Source organism: Pezoporus occidentalis, unplaced genomic scaffold (genome assembly GCF_034315485.1).
Source record: "Pezoporus occidentalis ecotype Australia unplaced genomic scaffold, CSIRO_AGI_Poc_V1 ctg17, whole genome shotgun sequence".
Lineage (NCBI taxonomy): Eukaryota > Metazoa > Chordata > Aves > Psittaciformes > Psittacidae > Pezoporus > Pezoporus occidentalis.
In genome coordinates this window covers 7,439,470-7,458,904 of record NW_026913531.1, presented here as the reverse complement: position 1 = coordinate 7,458,904, position 19,435 = coordinate 7,439,470, and the positions used below count along the sequence as shown (strand labels likewise).

The 19,435-nt window shown below is 35.5% G+C and overlaps 1 protein-coding gene across 6 annotated transcripts in view; it reads right to left on the bottom strand.

The window, feature by feature from the left end:
• TMTC2 (transmembrane O-mannosyltransferase targeting cadherins 2) overlaps positions 1-19,435 on the bottom strand; it is a 269,879-nt gene that overhangs the window by 91,901 nt on the left and 158,543 nt on the right. For all 6 annotated transcript variants that reach the window (XR_009963880.1, XM_062613860.1, XM_062613857.1 and 3 more), the window contains one exon: positions 4,963-5,077. Coding sequence is in view for 5 of the 6 variants with exons in the window: in XM_062613860.1 (XP_062469844.1) it covers positions 4,963-5,077 (115 nt within the window). In the remaining variant the exon portion in view is untranslated. The remainder of the gene's footprint in view (positions 1-4,962; positions 5,078-19,435) is intronic.

The following is a 19,435-nucleotide window of genomic DNA, read 5'->3' as shown; positions in this document are numbered from 1 at the left end:
GATTTCTGCACCACTGGTCACGTAAGTGCTACCTCAAGATCTGGTCTCACAATATAGCAGCCTTTACACATTTCAGCTACTGTCTTTGAGAAAGGAAGAACTAGCTGGCAAAGCAGAGATTAATTCCAAACAGGTTTGTAACAAGTCTGCAGTCACAGCTAAAAAAAAAATAAAAAAAAAAAATAGGTATTTTGACAGCGGATGATGCATCCTCTTGACTTTTTATCTCAACATTTTGCACTAAAAAAAACACTTCTGGACTATCAAGGAAGAGGAACCATAACCATGACTCATTTCCTATGACATGAAGTGGTGCAGCAAACACAAAACATGGTTCAAACACAAAAACTACATGCTTGTAGATGAGCATGCTTTCAGAGCTTTTTATCTCTGATAGCTCAGCACAGGAGATTTTTATGCCAGAACCCTTAAGACGCAGAAGCAGAGGGGACACAATTTCAAATGTTGTATAGGTTAACAACAGACAAGGAAGAACTTTGCTCATATTGATTTTTATCTGAGGATTCAGAGTTAAGCTCTGACTATAAAACACTTCTGCAATCTCAGACTTTACAGAATTAAAATTTCAGCTACAACTGAAGACTTCACCAAACAGAAATCTAAAAAAAAAATCCGCATTTATTGACATAGTACCCTAAGTTTGCCAAAGTTAAGTTTATGGAAATTCATATTTGTTCACACAGCCCTGTATCACTAAAGGCAAAATGGGATATTTTGGGAGAAAAGCGAGGGAATGGATGTTTGGTAGAAATTTATCATTTATAGGGTATTGTATACTCCAAAACTACAACATTTAAAGCAATTAGTATAATTTTAAAGGAAATTTCAACATTTATGTGAGATTGTGAACATCGTTAAAATCGACTGAGAAACTCAAGATAATGTAGCTTACCAATACAGATCATAAAAGAATACGGTAAGCACAGGTAAGTTTAAAAGTGAAATCATGTATGCAAAACTTTTGCATGATAAGCCATGTTACTTTAGGCATTAATCAGAAGCAATTTGAAACAATACAAAAAAAACCCATGAGCTTTATCTAATAATCATAAGGCAACAAAGACTGAAAAGCCAAAGCAAGCTAAAAATAGTTTGGTTTTAATCACTGCCTAGTTTGGAAAAACAAACTACTGTTTTTCTGCAGCTCTGTCCTTGGTACTTCACAGTATTAAAATACATGGATTTCTCAGTTAAAAAAAAAACAACAGAGAAAGAAATCTCAGTTTACGCTGATTTACTACCCTATGAAATCTAGCTGAAGTCAGCAGTGCTACACTGCTTTGAGATGCTGGCTTTGAGATTTATTTGCAAAAATTACCTGCAGCGCAGTCCCAGGATGTCAGAGAAGTTATTCATAGGAGGCCACTGTATATGTATTTTTGAAGTACAAACTATCTTATTAAAGTCCTATTGTAACACATTCTCCATTTTACAGTATAAAACAACAACTGAAATCCTTTCTGCACTGAAATTGCTATAAAAATCTCAAATATTGTCAGAGTTGCCAGGAATTTGCCCTCAGTTTTTCATAAGATTCAGAAAACAAGCTTCCAGACAAGACTTCAAGTCCTTAGTCTGAGCTCAGGTTTTGCAAATTCCAAGCCACAGATCTACAAGACAGACTGGGTTACAACTATCCTGAGGTATAACCTATGCATACATTTCACTTATTTGGACCTGAGAAAATGTCAGCAGAACAAATCTGTTTTTACCCATACCTGAAGTAGTGACGAAACACCAATTAATGTTAGCAGGGTTTTCCCCCCTCATTTTTTCCCCCTCTTTTGTTTTTATAAATTAAAATAATAAACATTTTTCTGCTGGTCTCTAAAAGGAATTTATTTAAGGTAACAGAATGGACACATCTGAACACTATGGGAAATGACATGAATGAGACAAACCTTCAAATGGAAATTATGTAATTATGCAGGCTAAATTAATGTGGTTTAAATTGTCCTAAATGGCAAAAGCAGCTATAACTCAGAGCCATAAGGTATAACTATCAGAAAATAAAAATATACCACTGAAATCAGCCAGTCATCTAATGTGTTAAATCCTCTATATTTAAATGCATTTATAGGCAATTGCTAAGCCAATGTCACATTTTAGTTTCTTGAAAGAGACATCATCAAATACTTCTATTTATGTAGTTTCTCTCTTTGTTTACTACCTGTTACAAATTGTGAGTTAATCCTTGTTTTTTTCCTCAATCAGATAGCACTTTGTTATTGCTCTCTGTGAACAGGTGTCCCGGCCCATGGCAGGGGGGTTGGAACTAGATGATCTTAAGGTCCTTTCCAACCCTAGCGATTCTATGATTCTATGATTCTATAACACTCGGCTGCATGTGCCAATTAATCTGTAACAAATACTGAGATGTAAGATAAAAAACAATAAAGAGCATGTGAGACTACAATATACATTGAATATTTTATGGCCAAAATACAGTAATTAGAAATGACTGTAAGGATGCTTTTTTTCCTAAAGTTCCTAAGTGACCACTTCAGTTTCAAAGGCACACACTGAAAACCAGAAACAACAAATCTAACTGGCCTCTCGTAAGCACATGTAAGACACATTTTTCCATTGCACAATTTTTTGTAAAAGGCTCCCATAGAACTGCGCATGAAAGCTGGGCCGAATTTGCAAGGGAGCTCTTCAGAGTATATGCTTAAAATAATCGCTTAGTTTGGGTCTTGTAATATCAAAACACACTCCATTCACCACCTAGTTTTCATGCTAGATATGGAAGCATCCAACACATGGAAAGACTACAAAACCAAAAAATAAAATGATGCAAGATTTTTCAATTTCAGCTGAATAACTAACAGTTGTGTGAAGCTTTTTACTTTAAAAGAAAAAAATTCAATTGTATTTAATATAGTAATAGCTTAAGAATTAGAGATCCTTTTTTGCATAAGCATATGTATACAAACACTATATAGCAAACACTTTCCTCTGAATACACTTCCTTAACTTTCACAGGTATATATAAGGTAACTTCATGCCCTACATATTGTAACCAGCATTTCAGTTAGATTCCTTTTATACAAATTCAGTAGAACTCCAAGAAATGTTCTATTCAACAGAAATCAAAGTCTGTAGGTGTGTATGACTGGAAAGCTGGAACATTATCAGCTTGTTCTGAGACCAGCAGAACTACTGAAATCTGCTTTCTTTTATATCCCTGTGTTTATCGCCAAACCCCTTTCCTCTTCTTACTCTGGTATTAACTTCAGTTTCCCTCTATAAAAATTTATATAAAAATTTTAATGGTTATAATTTTCATCCCCCAAATGAATGGCGCATGAGAAACTTAAGAGTATCAATCTGGTCAGTTTTTTCCCTACAATCTTCTGCTGTGTTCAAAAGATATTCTTTAAATGTGAGCAGAAGGAGTTTCTTCTTAAAAATATGCTTTTCACACTCTCCACTGCCTAACAGACAACAAAAAATTACATACGTGTGCAACTGATGTTTATTAAAAATATACATATTTTCAGATAGTAGTTTGATTTTGGAACAGAAATTCTATTATTATTTTGAGCTCCCAGTATGCTTAACTGTACAGCAGATTAATGAAATGGGCAAATTATTCCTTGTTAAACATGGAAAAATGTGGAAAAAAGTCTATTATGGTAAACTTTGTTTTGGATATTATAAATGACCATTTTAGACTGGACTTACAGGCAGAACATATTTTGTTTTTATTTAAAGGGGCCTACTATTCGCATTTAGGTTTTGTACATGTCTTTTTGTACAGATACTTTTCACACAGGACATAATTTTCATGCTACTACCTAAAGTACAACAGTCACCTGGATATAAGGTTAGATATAAGGAAGAAGTTCTTCACTGTGGGGTGATGAGGCACTGGAAAAGGTTGGCCAAAGAAGTGGTAAATGCTCCATCCCTGGCAGTGTTCAAGGGCAGGTTGGACAGAGCCTTGGGTGACATGGTCTAGTGTGAGCCATTCCTGTCCATGGCAGGGAGGGTGGAACTAGATGATCTCAAGGTCCTTTCCAACCCTAACTATTCTATGATTCTATAATTCTATGATTCTGTTCTCTGCACACATCATGAAAGAACTCATAGCTATTGAAGGTGATGAGCCCATTTGTAGCACAGCCCCACTATGGGGTCTTGGGCTGGGTGGGTGGTGGCAGGAGGGGAAGGAAGGGTGAGTCCCAGAATGACTAGCAGTGCTGAGCAGGGAACAGTGAGATGCCCAGCCATGACACCTAGAGAACCAGCCTCTGCCCCACTGGGGGATGCAGCACTATCTTGCCTCAGTGAGAAGCTTAGCATGACACTAGCTTTGGTGTTCATGGTGTGGTATATTAATGAGTTGGGAAATCTGTATAATTATTTTGATGCTCATGGTATTTATTCTTTTACCCCCTACAGCAAGATTCTGGTAATTAAACTTTTTTGAGCCTATGCTTCTCTGAAATCAGTCATAGGAGAAAAGCAATTTGCTATTTTAACAATTAAGTAAGCCCTCTGGAGCTAACCAAGGGGTATTGGTTTATGCTAGGAAGTGCTTACACCCACTCCACCCACCAAGTATTATTCAGACTTGAAAAAGAAGTCTAAATAACACTTCTACATTTTAGCTGAGTCAGAAACAGATGGAGGGCTACTGTTGCCAGCTCATGTATATGTACTTTGTTCAGTGTGAGGGTTTTTTAATTCTTTTTTTTTAATTCTCTTAAAGCAAACAGATCTGTGAGCTTACCTTCTCCATATCCAACACATGGCTATACAATAAAGTTGACTAAGTAAAGGTCCTGTCCACTCCATAGTTTAAGGATCACAACTAATGAAATAACTATACAAAGCAACAGCTATATCATCTCGATTTCCAGCAAGTAAATCAATAGCTCCATTCACAACAGGTTTCACAGATGGTCCAAGCCCAGGAAAGCCACATATACTTACAAATTATAAAGCATATCAGCCATGTTGCTGCGGTAGTACAAGGCATTTCTATAGGCGCTTTCAGCTTCAGAAATCTTGCTCTGGCTCTTGAGAACATTTCCAAGGTTACCCCATGCTGTCAAGAGGAGAAAACGGTACTCAGAAAGAGCTACAATCCAATTACACATGACAGAGTATGCAAGTATCAGGAAGTTCCTCAGGGAGACAAACCCCACAAAGAAACTATTTTTATTGAAGGGGAGGGAAGGTTGGTCCTTTTTTTCCCTGGCTCCTTGGATCTCTGCATCTTACTGTGAGATTCACATTTCCAAGCGGTGATCTGCATACATACTGTGTACATATAGCTTTCAGGTGGGAAAAGGAACTTTAAAAACAAAATACGTCTCTATGATTTAGAAACTACAATAGCAAAAGGAAAGGACCATTTTATTTTATATCACCTCTAAATAAAAATCCAGAGTGAAATGTGGAACTGGGGCATCTTCATAGCTTTAGCTTTTTTTTTTTTTTTTACGCCTATCTACTCTAAACAGCAACAAATTTTCCCAGAGCAGGCACAGCTCTCACTGAGGTATGAAAATTTGACAAATGATGCAGGAATTGAAAGAATGGTTAGGTAAGTAACCAGCATTAAAGCACGCCATATGGATATAAACATACTATTCAGATCACTAAAATGAATTTTTTGTCTACTTGGAAAACATATGGTTTCTTTCCATACAATTTATTATGCTATACAATGTGCTTTTATATTCCATCTATAAAGGACTTGAGGTAAAAAATATTTAAGGCTCCACATGTATTCCCTTTGCAGTTTTGTTGAGTGGCACAAAAACTGTACTTAAAAAAGAAACTGGAAGTAACATTTTATGGAAAACACAGCCCATGTTATTCATAATTTAGGAAGCTAATTTAACTGGCATTATAATTACAGTCTATGTGTATACATTACAAAAACCCCACATTATACTTTCAAATACATTAAAGTTGTTTCATAAAACAGTTCTACTTTCACAAGTATTCTTTTTATGAGCAAAAACAATGGAAAGATGATGCATGCCCTTTCCACCAAACACACAACATATGGCAAACCATTCTTCCCTCCAGAGGCACTAAGTATAAACATTAGCTCAAGTAGCAGTTAAAGTCTACTGCTTCAATTACTCAAGCCGATCTTTTTACAGGAATTTGTATCAATCCTGAACAATACAAACTTTCAATGTAGTTTTAACATAACACTGCTAAATAGGTTTATAATTATTCCAGATACATGTTTTTTCCTCAGAAAGTGCATTGCTTTGAATTTGCTCTGGTCTCCTGCAGAAGCATCCTGCCATAGGGATGAAAAAGCAGCAAACAGTACTTTCCTCTGAGCAGAATAAACTAATCATTGCTGGGAAAAAACTGATGGAGTCCTTTTAGGAGTAACAAAAATAATGTCATCCAACTGTGCACAACAAATTTTGTAAAGGCAAATAAAAAAAAATAAATGTAGTATTGCTATGAGAAAATAAAGTCTCTTCTGTGAGTCACTTCATTTTAGACTAGTATTTCATAAGATAGGAAATAATTCTGACGATATTTATCACTAAATCGATAAAAGTCACAAATGTTCCATTATTCTCCTGTTTAATGAAATAAAGCTGCTAAAAAAATCAGAAGGAGGTGACTACCCAGCTTATAAGCATTAACACTTGGAAGAAAAGAAAAAACAACCCAGATTTTTTTTTTTAACTAATTTGTGAAAACACTCTCTGATGTTGCTTCTGCAGTACAATTTCCTGTAGTTGTATGTTCCATATAATCTGTAGCTACTTTTGTTTTCAGTCTGATCTCCCATAAAAGAGCACTACATCAAATGACCATTTTGACTACTATTAACAATTCCCTGCCATAGAGTTACTGGCTCCCAACCACTTCGAAGCTCAGTAAGTGAAAGGACGTATAGAAGAATGATTCGGTTCATCTTTTCATCTGTTAAGACTGGGAAAAAAAAATATTAACACTGTTCAACGTATTAGTTTCTCATCCACACTTCACGCTGTATGCTCCATTTTTTATCCAACTTAAGTTTTAAAGCAATACTTTATTTTACATTCTGTGAAATAATCTGTCATCTTTTTAATATCAATCAATATTTAATCTGATTTCATTTGAAATATATTCCACTTAGACTTTTGTTAAAACTTGTAAAACCGTGAATGATTAATTTAACTTAATGTAATATAGTAGAAGAAGTGATAGTAGCAGAAAACAGCAAACATAAACCACAGTAATTTCACAACTTATCATTAAAAGAAACATGTAAACCAAGGGTATTTTACTTCCTCAAACTATAAAAGCTTAGTATAAATCTTCACATCTATTTAAATACAGAATTAGATGAATGACCTAGTTCTGGCTGGAGATGAAGCTACAGAGAACATTTTGTAGAATAAATGCTTACATTTAGAGCTCATACTCATAGCCCTAGAAGTTATGAACACCTATTATCTGCATCAGTCACATCCTCTAGGTTGTTATTATATGACGGAAAGAAAAAGAGGATGATCCACATGGAAAAGAGGCTACATCAGCTACTCAACAATATTCACTCCTTTTGTCTTAGGGAACACAACTAACCTTAGGGAAAAAAAAAAAAAATCAGTTAGTACCTACATCTCTGGCACCCGATTTCTCAATCCACACCTCAAAACAAACTTCTGCAAAACTTTAGTTAACATTGGTTCAGGTATGTGCACATTCAAAAACAGAAACAAAATTATACCTGAATGAAGCCACATCCCTATTAAAAACATTCCCTATGATTTCAGCTGAATTTCAGTACTCAACTGTTTTTCATCTGTGCATTATGAGAAATTAAAAATTAAATCCTCAAAAAAAAGGAAACTAGGTCAATAATTCTGGAATTTAAAATGGATTTTTATTCCACTGATTTTTTATATATCTATTCTTCATATAAAATCTGTAATACCTGAAATTGCAAAAGGATATATTCATAAGAATATATTAAGTATATTCATAAGTATATATTAAATATTCTGAATATTCTGAATATTTAATATTCAGAAGATGCTAAAGCATATATATATATATATATACACACACACCACAGCTTAATCTTTAATTACAAGTCCAATTTTTCTCCTGTTGAAGCCCCTACTCAGTACAAGCTGTGAATGAAACAGCTTTGTAATATTTACTTTTTGACTGCTGCTTAATTCCCTCTGCAATGAAACCAAACCAGTCCCAGGTCTTTGAGAAATAATACTCCATCATACCATGGGAACAAAGGTAACATTCACATATCTCGCACACCTACAAAACAGTCAATCCATTCAAACTCCATTGCCTATTTTTCCATAGATCATAATCAATATAAATGGGAACATTTTAAATTAAATCCATTCCATCATTTTGTATCCTAAACCAATTATAAACTGAAAAATCTCTTAATGCTTGAGAATCCCAGTGCTTTGCAGTGCAATCCCAGTGCAAATTCCTTCTTTGCAGGAAAATAGATCCTTTTAAAAGAGTTTTGCTGCTGAAGATTTTAAATAAACAGCAGAAGAAATTCTGTAGCACTAAATAGGAAAATAAACAATTGTTTAAAAGTTACCATTTTGGTCGAATCAAACTAGATTTCTATTAAACTTTAAAGATGACATTTATGCTACCTTGCAGTGAGAGTAGGTCAACTTCCCAGTCATTTCATTGCTTTCAAAATGAAAATGAATCTGACAAATTTCAGCTTCAAATTTAACATGATTAATTTCTTAACTACCTCACTGAAACTGAGAATTGAGATTTAACAAGCCTGAAAAATAGCAGGTTGGCATGCAAAACCTTCTCTAGCCTTCATTCTTCAACAGACCAAGGCAAATAACAGTGAAGCAGGAACAACACTGTCCACTCCAATCTGCCTGAATCTATGAAACTTGTCTCTTGCTAAAGGAACAGTTGAACTTTCATCTTGCAATTGAATTATGAAGACAAATGACAAATGGAAATGAATGTGTGCAAATATCTTAATTCAAATAAAACTTTCCCTATCTACTGAATAAAGGATCATGATATGCTATTCAGTGAAATGGAAATAACAAGGAACAAAGTAAAGTTTCAGAGAAAAGTATTCAGGTGATGTAAAAGCACATATGCTGACTTCTTCATCCAATAGTTTGATAAGGAAGGAAGGGAGGGAAGGGAAGGGAAGGGAAGGGAAGGGAAGGGAAGGGAAGGGAAGGGAAGGGAAGGGAAGGGAAGGGAAGGGAAGGGAAGGGAAGGGAAGGGAAGGGAAGGGAAGGGAAGGGAAGGGAAGGGAAGGGAAGGGAAGGGAAGGGAAGGGAAGGGAAGGGAAGGGAAGGGAAGGGAAGGGAAGGGAAGGGAAGGGAAGGGAAGGGAAGGGAAGGGAAGGGAAGGGAAGGGAAGGGAAGGGAAGGGAAGGGAAGGGAAGGGAAGGGAGGTTAACAAAGATAACCCAAAGTATTAAAGGAGGATTCTCCTTTCCCCGAGTCACCCTTATATAATCTATGAAAAATAGGACAATAAAATCTATTTGGAAGCTCAAAACCTACTGAATGTAACTGAACTCCTTTACTGAAATATGGAGAGGAAAAAAAAAATCCAACTAAAATTCCTTCCTAAATCAGTGAAATACAACCTGGTAAAGTTTTACAAAGGAGAGGAGAGGAGAGAAGAGGAGAGGAGAGGAAAAGGAAAAGGAAAAGGAAAAGGAAAAGGAAAAGGAAAAGGAAAAGGAAAAGGAAAAGGAAAAGGAAAAGGAAAAGGAAAAGGAAAAGGAAAAGTGCTTTCTTTCCCGTTATGTTATGCCAGTGGGCAAACTGCCTTTTGTAAATCTTCCTAGAAGCAAACACTTGAAAATGGATTAAAGAAACATTCAAAATTCACATCAACAAATTACTGAAGTTTTCTAATACTGTGTTCACCTTAAACTATCACTCAGACATATTCACAAAATAAAAGTTAAAACTATCAATCAGACTTATTCACAAAATAAAAGTTAAAACACAAAGTGATGAACACATTAAAAATGTTTAGTACTTGAGTGGGGTGAACTTGAACAAAGACTGAAGTTGTTTAGGGAACAGCAAAGTCATTTGTAAACAACTTGTCAGCAGTTCCAACTAGCAACTTCAGTTCATAGAAAATGCACATCAAGCCAAGAAAACTTCTATAGAGCTTTACAAATATTTGTGCATTATATACTATTCTTTAGCTTGTGAAATTAATAACAGCAGTTCCAGGCTGCATTCCCTCTCTTGACGGTCCTTCTGCATTTCTCCTGACTCATCTATGAAAAAGAATTAAATGTGTAACAATTACCATCTCTATATTTATCATAAAAAAAGTTTAGGGATGAAGAGATGCTGGTCCAGAAAAAAAAAGCCTTCAATATATTTTTTTGCCAGAGATCTGTTGTCCTCTGTTATCACAATTGCATTTATGATCCCATGCAGCAGGCACAAAAAGTATGGTCCTGAGCAACATTTATGATAAGGAACCCTAACACAGGAATCTTAATAGAGGGGGAGTTCAGAAACTGAATCCTTGATTTCAAAAAAACCCACTAGCACAGCAAAAAACCTGACTCTGATATTTGAACAAATAACCCATTTCAGAGCTGTAACAATTTCTTCAGCAATGTAAATATATATTGGCATGCTCCCACTACAGAGAGGGATAGGATAAGTAAATAAATAAAAAAAAAAATCCATTCAAACTTCAGTAGACAAACACCATGTGCTTTTCTTGTTAATTCTGAGTAAAACTGATCTCTACCTTCCCTTCTGGAAAGAAAGCATACCTGCCATACTGGACAAAAGATAAGAGAAGGTAGCAAAAACATATGAACCAACCCACTTTAACTTACGTAAAACTCCTTAAAGAGCAAAAATGTGCAATTCTGAAAGATACTCCACAATTGCAAACTACATGAAATGATGATAAAAATAGGCTTTTATCTGGCAAGTTTTTCAATAGTATTTTTTATTTCCTCTCCCTCCACATGAAATAATTTAAAGATAGAGGTATCATTGTATCTCTGGCAAGAGTGGAGTGGAAACTATGGTAATTATCAATACAGTTACCAACACAGTTATCAACACTTTAGAGGTGCTTTTACTTTGTGAAAGTAATGTTGATTGGTATCAAAACCATCATCAAGTTGATAAACAATGCAGCTCCTCCATATTTCCCTACAATTTTACACCTGAACCATCAGTACTCTGAACTTCATGAAAAAGGTATTTCTGTTCCCCCATTTACTTTGCAGACATTAGATTTCAACTCAAAGATTATTAAGCATGTAAGCCCAACAGATGCTGTAAAACTCCAAAGAAGCATCCTGTTGAAATTCCTAGCCATTATCATTTATAAGGCATTTATCTGGACAATGACTGAATGGGAAGAATTCTAATTTTACTTTTCTTGAACAATTTTTCCTGTTTCAAATATTGTCCAAAAGGATTTTCCATTTGTTTCTTTTCCCTTCCAAGGCTTGAAGGTCAATTACAAGTAAGATATGCCCATTTTATATAAATCAGTTCTTCAGTACAGCACACTTATAACCTCCTCATGGTCACAGCATCAATATTTGAAATTTGCATTATGCTTGGTGCAAAGTTTTATGTTTTTATTCATTACAAGCTTGTTGAGTTGGAAAATCAGCAGGAAACAGGTTAGAACAGTATGACAAAATTTAAAACAAGAAGGTAATGGTACTAATTACATTTCCCACTTTGAAATGTGATGTTTTCCAAGAATTACATCACAGTATGATTTATTTTCAGGGGCTTGTTGGGTTTTTTTCCTGAAATTAGTTACTTCAGTTGTTAGGAGCATAATGGAGTCAAATCTGAAAGAAATAAAATAACTTTTTTGAAAATGATGAAGTTTTATTATTTTCCAGGTGAAGCTTCCAATAAAGTGACAAAAAATAGCATGGGGAAGATACCTGTGGCCTTGACCACACTGTGCATCAGTTTTTATGGGCTGTCACCATGAGAGGATTTATGAATGCTGGATTAACTTCTACAAGTTTGGAGCATAAAAACAAACAAAAAAATAACCTCCTGTCTTTTGCTATTAACTTTTATGTGGACTCAATTACTAGAGCATGACAATCCAGGTTTCCAGTTTAGGACACTTTTTTTTACCATCTGTTCTTAATACTTTTTCATTCTGCACTATAAATTACTACTTTACAGCTATCAGTATGAAAGCCATGAATTCCAAGCACCTCACCCTGTAGCAATATCACCAGAATGCAGGCAGCATCAGGTGCAGCAGCATGTTGTGAATCTCTCTCATCTCTATGGTAATAGCATACAGAATATTGAATATTCTTAGAACTTTGCCTAAGTGTGTTTTTCTATTCATTCTTAGCATCTACACTCAATATTTCTAGATGAGGTATTTTATGAACCAAATTGTTTGCTTTACCATCTATCCGAAGCTCCACATTAAAGGCTGAAAGCCACATATTGCCTTCCATAAGGCACTGGACCATTGCTAAGGTTAGAGACTATTCAAAAATTAAAGAGAATTTTGTGAAACAATGATGACAGCAGGGGATGCCTCAGTAAAAATAAACTTAATGTACTATGTAGCTTGCATAGAAAGAAAATTTCTTTTTCTTCAGGTTTATACCTTGAAAACAGATAGATTCCTGTTACCAGACTGCTTCTTCCTGCTGAAATTACAGGTGATAAACTGGGAATTAAAGAAGTGTATTGTGTTCACAGATCTGCCACCGGCCTTTTGTTCAGATTTGTTGTTCAGGAGGCTTCATGTCCTGATGCCTTTCTGTTTGTATTCTTGATGTTTGTTACTCTACCATTAATTACAAGACTTTTCTGGTTTAGTATCTGATTGTATCTCACTGTCGGTTTGCAGAGTGCCTACTGCAGAAATGCAGCTAGACACTAATGGAGCACAGATGCATGATAACTTCTGGAGGAATGAAATAAAGGAGAAAGAGAAGAAAGATGCAATGAACATTTCCCCATATGATTAGCATTCTCACAAAATGAGGGCCAAGAAAACTAAGTTCCTTACAGTTTAAACATTATGGAAACATTGACGTATGTGTATGTATTTCATGTTTTGATCTATGTTCTTTTCTTAAAGGGTCATCCTTCCTAAAACACATTTGGGAGCGACAAAGCTGTAAAAAAAAACAACCAACAACCAAACCCAAAAAAACAAAACCCTGTAAAATCTGACATTCCTTTGAGCCTTCTAAGGAATTCTAACAGTAGTTTATTTCATGACAAATAAGTTGAAACATTAAGAACAATGTTTGTAGATGGAAAATCCATCCTACTTAAAAAGAATAAAAATGGATTTGCAACTGAAGTCAAAAGTTTCCAACATCCAAATATTCCTAATTACCTTTGTTGGGTAACGCCTGAAGAGCATAGCACTAGTTATATCATTCACATCTGAAAGATTATAACCACAGCTATAAAGAACAACACCTTTTCCTCCTTGAAAGGTTAAATTCATCAGCAGCTTACAGCTTTTTCCTTTCAAGTGTACTAGTTGATAAAGTAGAGTGATGCTCCAGCCTTAGCACTCATATTTCATCAGGCAATTACTTTGTTCTGGATGGGGAAAGAGTTTCATGAATAGAGGCAATAATAGGTTTCCCCACTAAAAATTCTGAAAGCTCAGTTGCATGCACAAAAAAAGGCAATGAAAAGAGCTCAGTGTTTTAGATAGCTTTTCTACAATAAGGACCCACTATCTCTCACAAAGATATATCAGAAGATCAATTAGACCATGTCTGTTAAGTGGCTTGCAAACAGAAAAGTTCATGTAAATGCTAAAAATTATTACCTGAAAAGTGGAACACATTTTGCATAAGTTCTGCATTATGGCTTATACAGCTCATTATATTTTTCTACTGTTTTTTTAAATATGTCATAAATTCATTCATATCATTCGCAATTATTTTCCCCTCAAAACTTCACTTGTTAATATACACATTTTGATCAAGTTACCTCATTTTGCTAACTCAACAGCCAAACTGCCCTGTTTCTTGTTTCCTAAAGTGATAAATGGTTTCTATATACCCATAATTTATGAGTTTAATCTACTTTATACACTGAATCTTATATACATATCAGTGGGTATGTGGTAATGTTGAGACAGACTGCATTAGAGATTTACCACCTCCTAACTTTTACATATTATTCTCCTTTTTATTAAGAGTGTTATTTATATCGTGTGTTCAACGCTTTGTTGATCAATTCCAGGGCTTTTGGAATGACAGCAGGTGAAAGAAAAAAATAATTTAAAACTATGCAGAGCTCTGAAAGCTATCCAACACCATGTCAGCACCGGTACTGAACCAACTGACTTTTGGCAGGCAGTGCTTCAGTTTTGTTTCTTAGGTTTGAAACCCTGATGCAAATGGTATGAATGCATAACACTACCATACTCAGCATCACAACCTGATACACCCGCTCCACTTGCTATGTTACAGAAAATAAATTTCTCCTCCTCAAAGGATAGCACAGTGGCTCTGTCAGCTCAATGAACTTCAGAGATGAGACTGAGCAGCTGGTAAAGTGTTCTTAGGCACTACCATTTACTCTGTTTAGTCTACAGTATGGACTCCTCATTCAGCATAGGACATACTTGCAGATTTTGGTAATCCAATTAGCTTTAATGAACCTAATCTCAAACGTGCTAGGGCTCCCTAAACTGTCTGAATAGTAAATATCACATTAACACATTAAATATCACATTAATGTTGTTTTTAGCCAACACCCAGAATAAAGCAAGCCATCAAAGAAAAATTTCAGGTATACTCACATACTGATGCACTACATGTGACAGACTACTGTATGAAAAAATTCTTGCCAGTACTTTTGTTTAAGGTACAACAGATTGAAATAGCACTGCCTTACTATTCTTACTTATGTATCAACAATGTAAAATATTTTCAGGATAACATTACAGAAACTTTCTACTGAATAGCCCTCGCTCACAATTAGTCAATAAACAAGTTCAGGAAGAAACATGCTTCCCAGCCACTCATCTCTCAGATGGAGGTACCAACTCACATCTCCCAGGACCTGACTCAGTGCAGCCAGTGTGCTCCATGGACAGTCCTTCCACTTTCCCCACAAGAGAAAGAAAATACTTCAGACAAAGCTGTCCTGTAAACGAGATTAAGCCCATAATGCAAGTGTTCATACTGCAGAACCTCTAAAAAGATTCAAATTGGAAACCACAACCTCATTGCAACTTTGTAGGTGTCCTTTATAAATAAGCAAACAAACAAGACACCAACACACACATTGTTCTGGATAAGTCATCCCATTTACCAATTTTGTACAGTTCAGTTTTGTTTAACATTGCAACTCTTACGAAGACATTCTGGTTAAGCTAAAACTATTGCAAGACTTGTTGAAAATACAGGTTTTCTGCCTTCCAAACTGTGCTGGCACACCCCAATGCATCAGGAAATAACTTTTCACATGTCAGAAAGGTAATAAAAGACTGGTAAACATATATTATCTTTTATTTAAATGGAAATCCTGATGCTAAAGGAGATTCATGATTGATTCATGTGTTTCATGACACAGAGGTTCTGGTGGAATTACCACTGTAAGGAATTCCTGCACCTATCACCCTCCAGGCCCATCCCTCCTGTGAAAATGAGTTTTGGGAAGCTCGTGGTATGTATCAGATGCATAAACTGATCCAGGTTTGTTTGAAAAGACAGATCACAGTACCTTTAACATCTAATCTAGTCAATGCTCTGTTCACAGCAGAGACTGATCACACCTTTGTTTGCACAGCTTCGTTAGCTATGCACTGTGGGAACACCGTAAGCTGTTACTGCCATAAAGTTCCCATTTCATAAAACTTCATAAGGGTCAGGAACAAAGCAGTGAACAGAAACTCTTATGATATAAGGAACTGTGCTTTTTTGAGGTGATAAATCATGCAAGAAAGGGAGAGGAGGCCAAAGGAGCAGAAAATACAAGTGGACAAAGAGGAGAGCTCCGAGCATGCTGGAAAACTCAGGATTAACCCTGAGAAACTCTTCAGAGCACCAAACTGACTCAGGCAAGGAGGTGACCATGTACTAAATCTGTCAAATTACATAATTTTTTAAACAGCAGGCATAGTTCTAAGAAAAATTATCTATGATACAGTTTAAAATTATGTCCCATGTTCAAAATTATGTGAGTTGTAAGCCAGCCTTCTGCAGAAATGGAAGAGTGCACATCGCTGACTGAAATGACAGCCATGGTCCTCAAAGCTGAAAGTAGATGGATTGTGTTGGCTCCTTTCCAGGAAACAGGAATAGAGAGGACAGTGTCCTGGAAAAGTGCCAGAGGAGCCACAGAAAGGGGAAAATCAGTGCTAGGTTGTCAAACCAAGAGAATTGTGAGAGTGCTCAAACAACATACGTCAGACTTGGAAAAGGGAAATTAGTGCATATCCAGGAAGCAGGCTTTTCGTAATACTTCAAGTTGTATGGTTTTGTTTATTTTGTTTTAAATCACTTATTAAGGCAAGACAGAGCCTGTGAAGCCTTGCCAGCCAATACATATCCACACTGGTATGGAAATATAGGTGACAGGGAGGAAGGTGGGTCATGAAATGACCTCCTTCATTTTTTGCCGGTAGTGAAACTAATTAAAGACTTTATTATTAACTACCATCTTTAACACTCCACATTCTAAATGTCTTCTGTGTTTGAAGAACTGAAAGAAAAGTTCAGTGTCCTACAATGTCTAAGCAAAGAGAAGGAAATTACGTTGAACACTCAGTCCTTCTGTTTTGTGATTTTTTTCTGTAATTTAAAGCAAAACTACATGCAAGCCTTTTGCACATACTATACTTGCATCAGCCATCATTTCATTTTTGCATGTGTGAGGGGTGGCAATGACGACAGCCCAAGCTTAAGGGTTAATAAAGCTCCCTGTTACAAAGGAAGAGTATTGGAAATATTAATAAAATACTTGCATTTATCTATCTACACTGGGATTTTACAGTGCCAAAAGGAGTATAAAGAAGCATGTATATAAATTACTGTCCTGTCCACATTAAAGGTTAGCTTCTCTACAAGATTTATGTGATGGGACCTTAGTGTGTACCAGTATGAAACCCATTACAGACAGTAAAATGAAGACATGTAGTCCATGGTGAAAATCATTATGTAAAGGAAAAATTTTTGCAGTTAATATATTTTCAAAAAAAAAAAAAAGAAAGTAAAATAATGAAACAACTGGATGACTGACTAATACATTTAAACAGACATGCTCACCTTGACAACCAACCCAGGTAATCTCATTTTCCTCTAATTGATAGTAACGCTTTCCCAGTAAAAAAAAACAGGCTGGTTTCAAAGTACCCACAAATATGGACTGAAGGCCTGACTTTTAATCAAACCGAACAATAAAATCTGTCATTTTCTGGCAAAGAAAATACCAAATTTAATCCATTTCACTTGATATGCTACAAAACCCCCATCTTGCCAAAGATAATCCCTCCTTGACCAGGGTGGGGTTTTTTTTGCACTGTAGTTTTTAGCATAGATTGAGTTTGTTGAATGATTTTGCAGAGCACCTTAGTGAAGGCAGGGGAAGAAATAACAGTCTGATGAGTCCATGTCTCAAAACAGAGTAATAGAGTCCATGTCTCAAAATTGTTTATTTATTTAAATTCTTATCATACGCAAAGGGGAAAATAAAGTCTAGCTAGTCATTAATAACAGATTCTCTTCCTATCCCCCTGCTATTTACTATTCACAGATAAGAGATGCTGTTGGACAACACTCAAGAAAAAGAAAAAAAAAAAAAATTACTATTCTTGTTTCCAGTCCTTTATATATGTAAAGGAAGCGTATCAGGCTTTCTGGTATCCTGCTCAAGGAGAAGCAGATATCCCACAGTGACTTGGATTTCAGAGGAAACTACAGCACTATTGAAGAACTGAAAGAAAGTACACTGTCACTGGAGAATAAATTTAGATTTTAAACTGAAGTGCAAACCACTTTCCTTCAGCTCTCAAACATATTTAGCATAGCCAAACTGTTTTACTGAGGCTGGGATGACTGTGGCATGTTCAACTGCTTCAGATAACTACGGCCATTTCCCAAACTTACTAATGGCCATTCCTTTTACACTGTCTAATAATTCAGGGCAATAACACCCATTTAGAGATCCCGACACTACTTTCAGAAAGTAGTATTTTTATTTATCTTTCAAACAATTCTATGCAGTTCACCTACCAGTTGAGCTTTCTCCGTTAAAGCTGTTAAAGCTGTTATGAGCGGCAGGCAGATAGAAAGCATTTCCTATTTATTTCAAGAATTCTGAAGCATTCTGTACAACATTTATCCTTAAAATTCTTTCATTATTATAATTATAACCTTTTAATTTTTATTTATATAGGATCATTTCATTATTGGGAGTTTCCTCATACAGTAGGCTGTGATAAGGGTTATTACAGACACTGACCGAAGGTATACTACCTTTACAGTAATTTCTTTTTAAAAACATAGCCAAACGTAAGTTACTGATCAAACTTGAAAATAGTAATAGAAGTCAAGGAAATTTTCCATGCAACCTATAGTCAAAGGATTAAGTGCCAGAAAGTTCTGGTAAACGTGCTGGGAAAATTGACAGTTGATGCTATGTTTCTCTGACAATTACTTCTAAAAGAGTTGACTAAAAAATATGCCAAGAATCACCATAATGGCTATGTATCTAGATATTATTTAGCAACTAGCTTATTAGGGGTATTATACTGTCATAAATGTGGAGAGGTTGTAATAAAATAATGAATCACCAAAATTTTTAAGAAGTGATCCAAAGTCTACAGCAGAGGGAAAAATTGAGATTAAAGTGGCTTGTTCAAAGGCTAAAGAAGAGTTCATTAGCAAGATAGAAACAAAGGCGTGTATACCCAATTACAGAAGCTATGCTCGCAGCACTTATATTTCTTAACAGTGATCATACGAAAAATTTTCATGCATGATTATTAGAAGATTTTATACTTCTAAAATTTGCTGGATTATGGCAATCTGTGCACTGAAATTACTTTCCCTTTTCAGTCTTGTTTTTCAAAATCAGCATTTTGTATTTACTGCAGTGTCATTTGAGTCAGACTTTTACCACTTTAAGAGTGATTTTATTATTACTGAAGTGACATAAACCAAAGGAGCAAGAAATAATTACTGTGCAGTGTGATATTTTGGGCTATTGGCTAAAAGGTGAGTTGGAGTTTTACTGTGAAGTTGCATATAAGAAAAAGAATTTATGCACCAAATCACTGAAATGCAATTACAAAGACACCAAGTATTTTTAAATGCCAGTGTGATATTTGTTAAAATACACACTACTCAGGAGGCATAAAAAAGTGTGATTAACAAGTTGTGTGCCAGAGCAGTGGCTATTGAATACAAAGCTCTAAAGGCATTATAAAA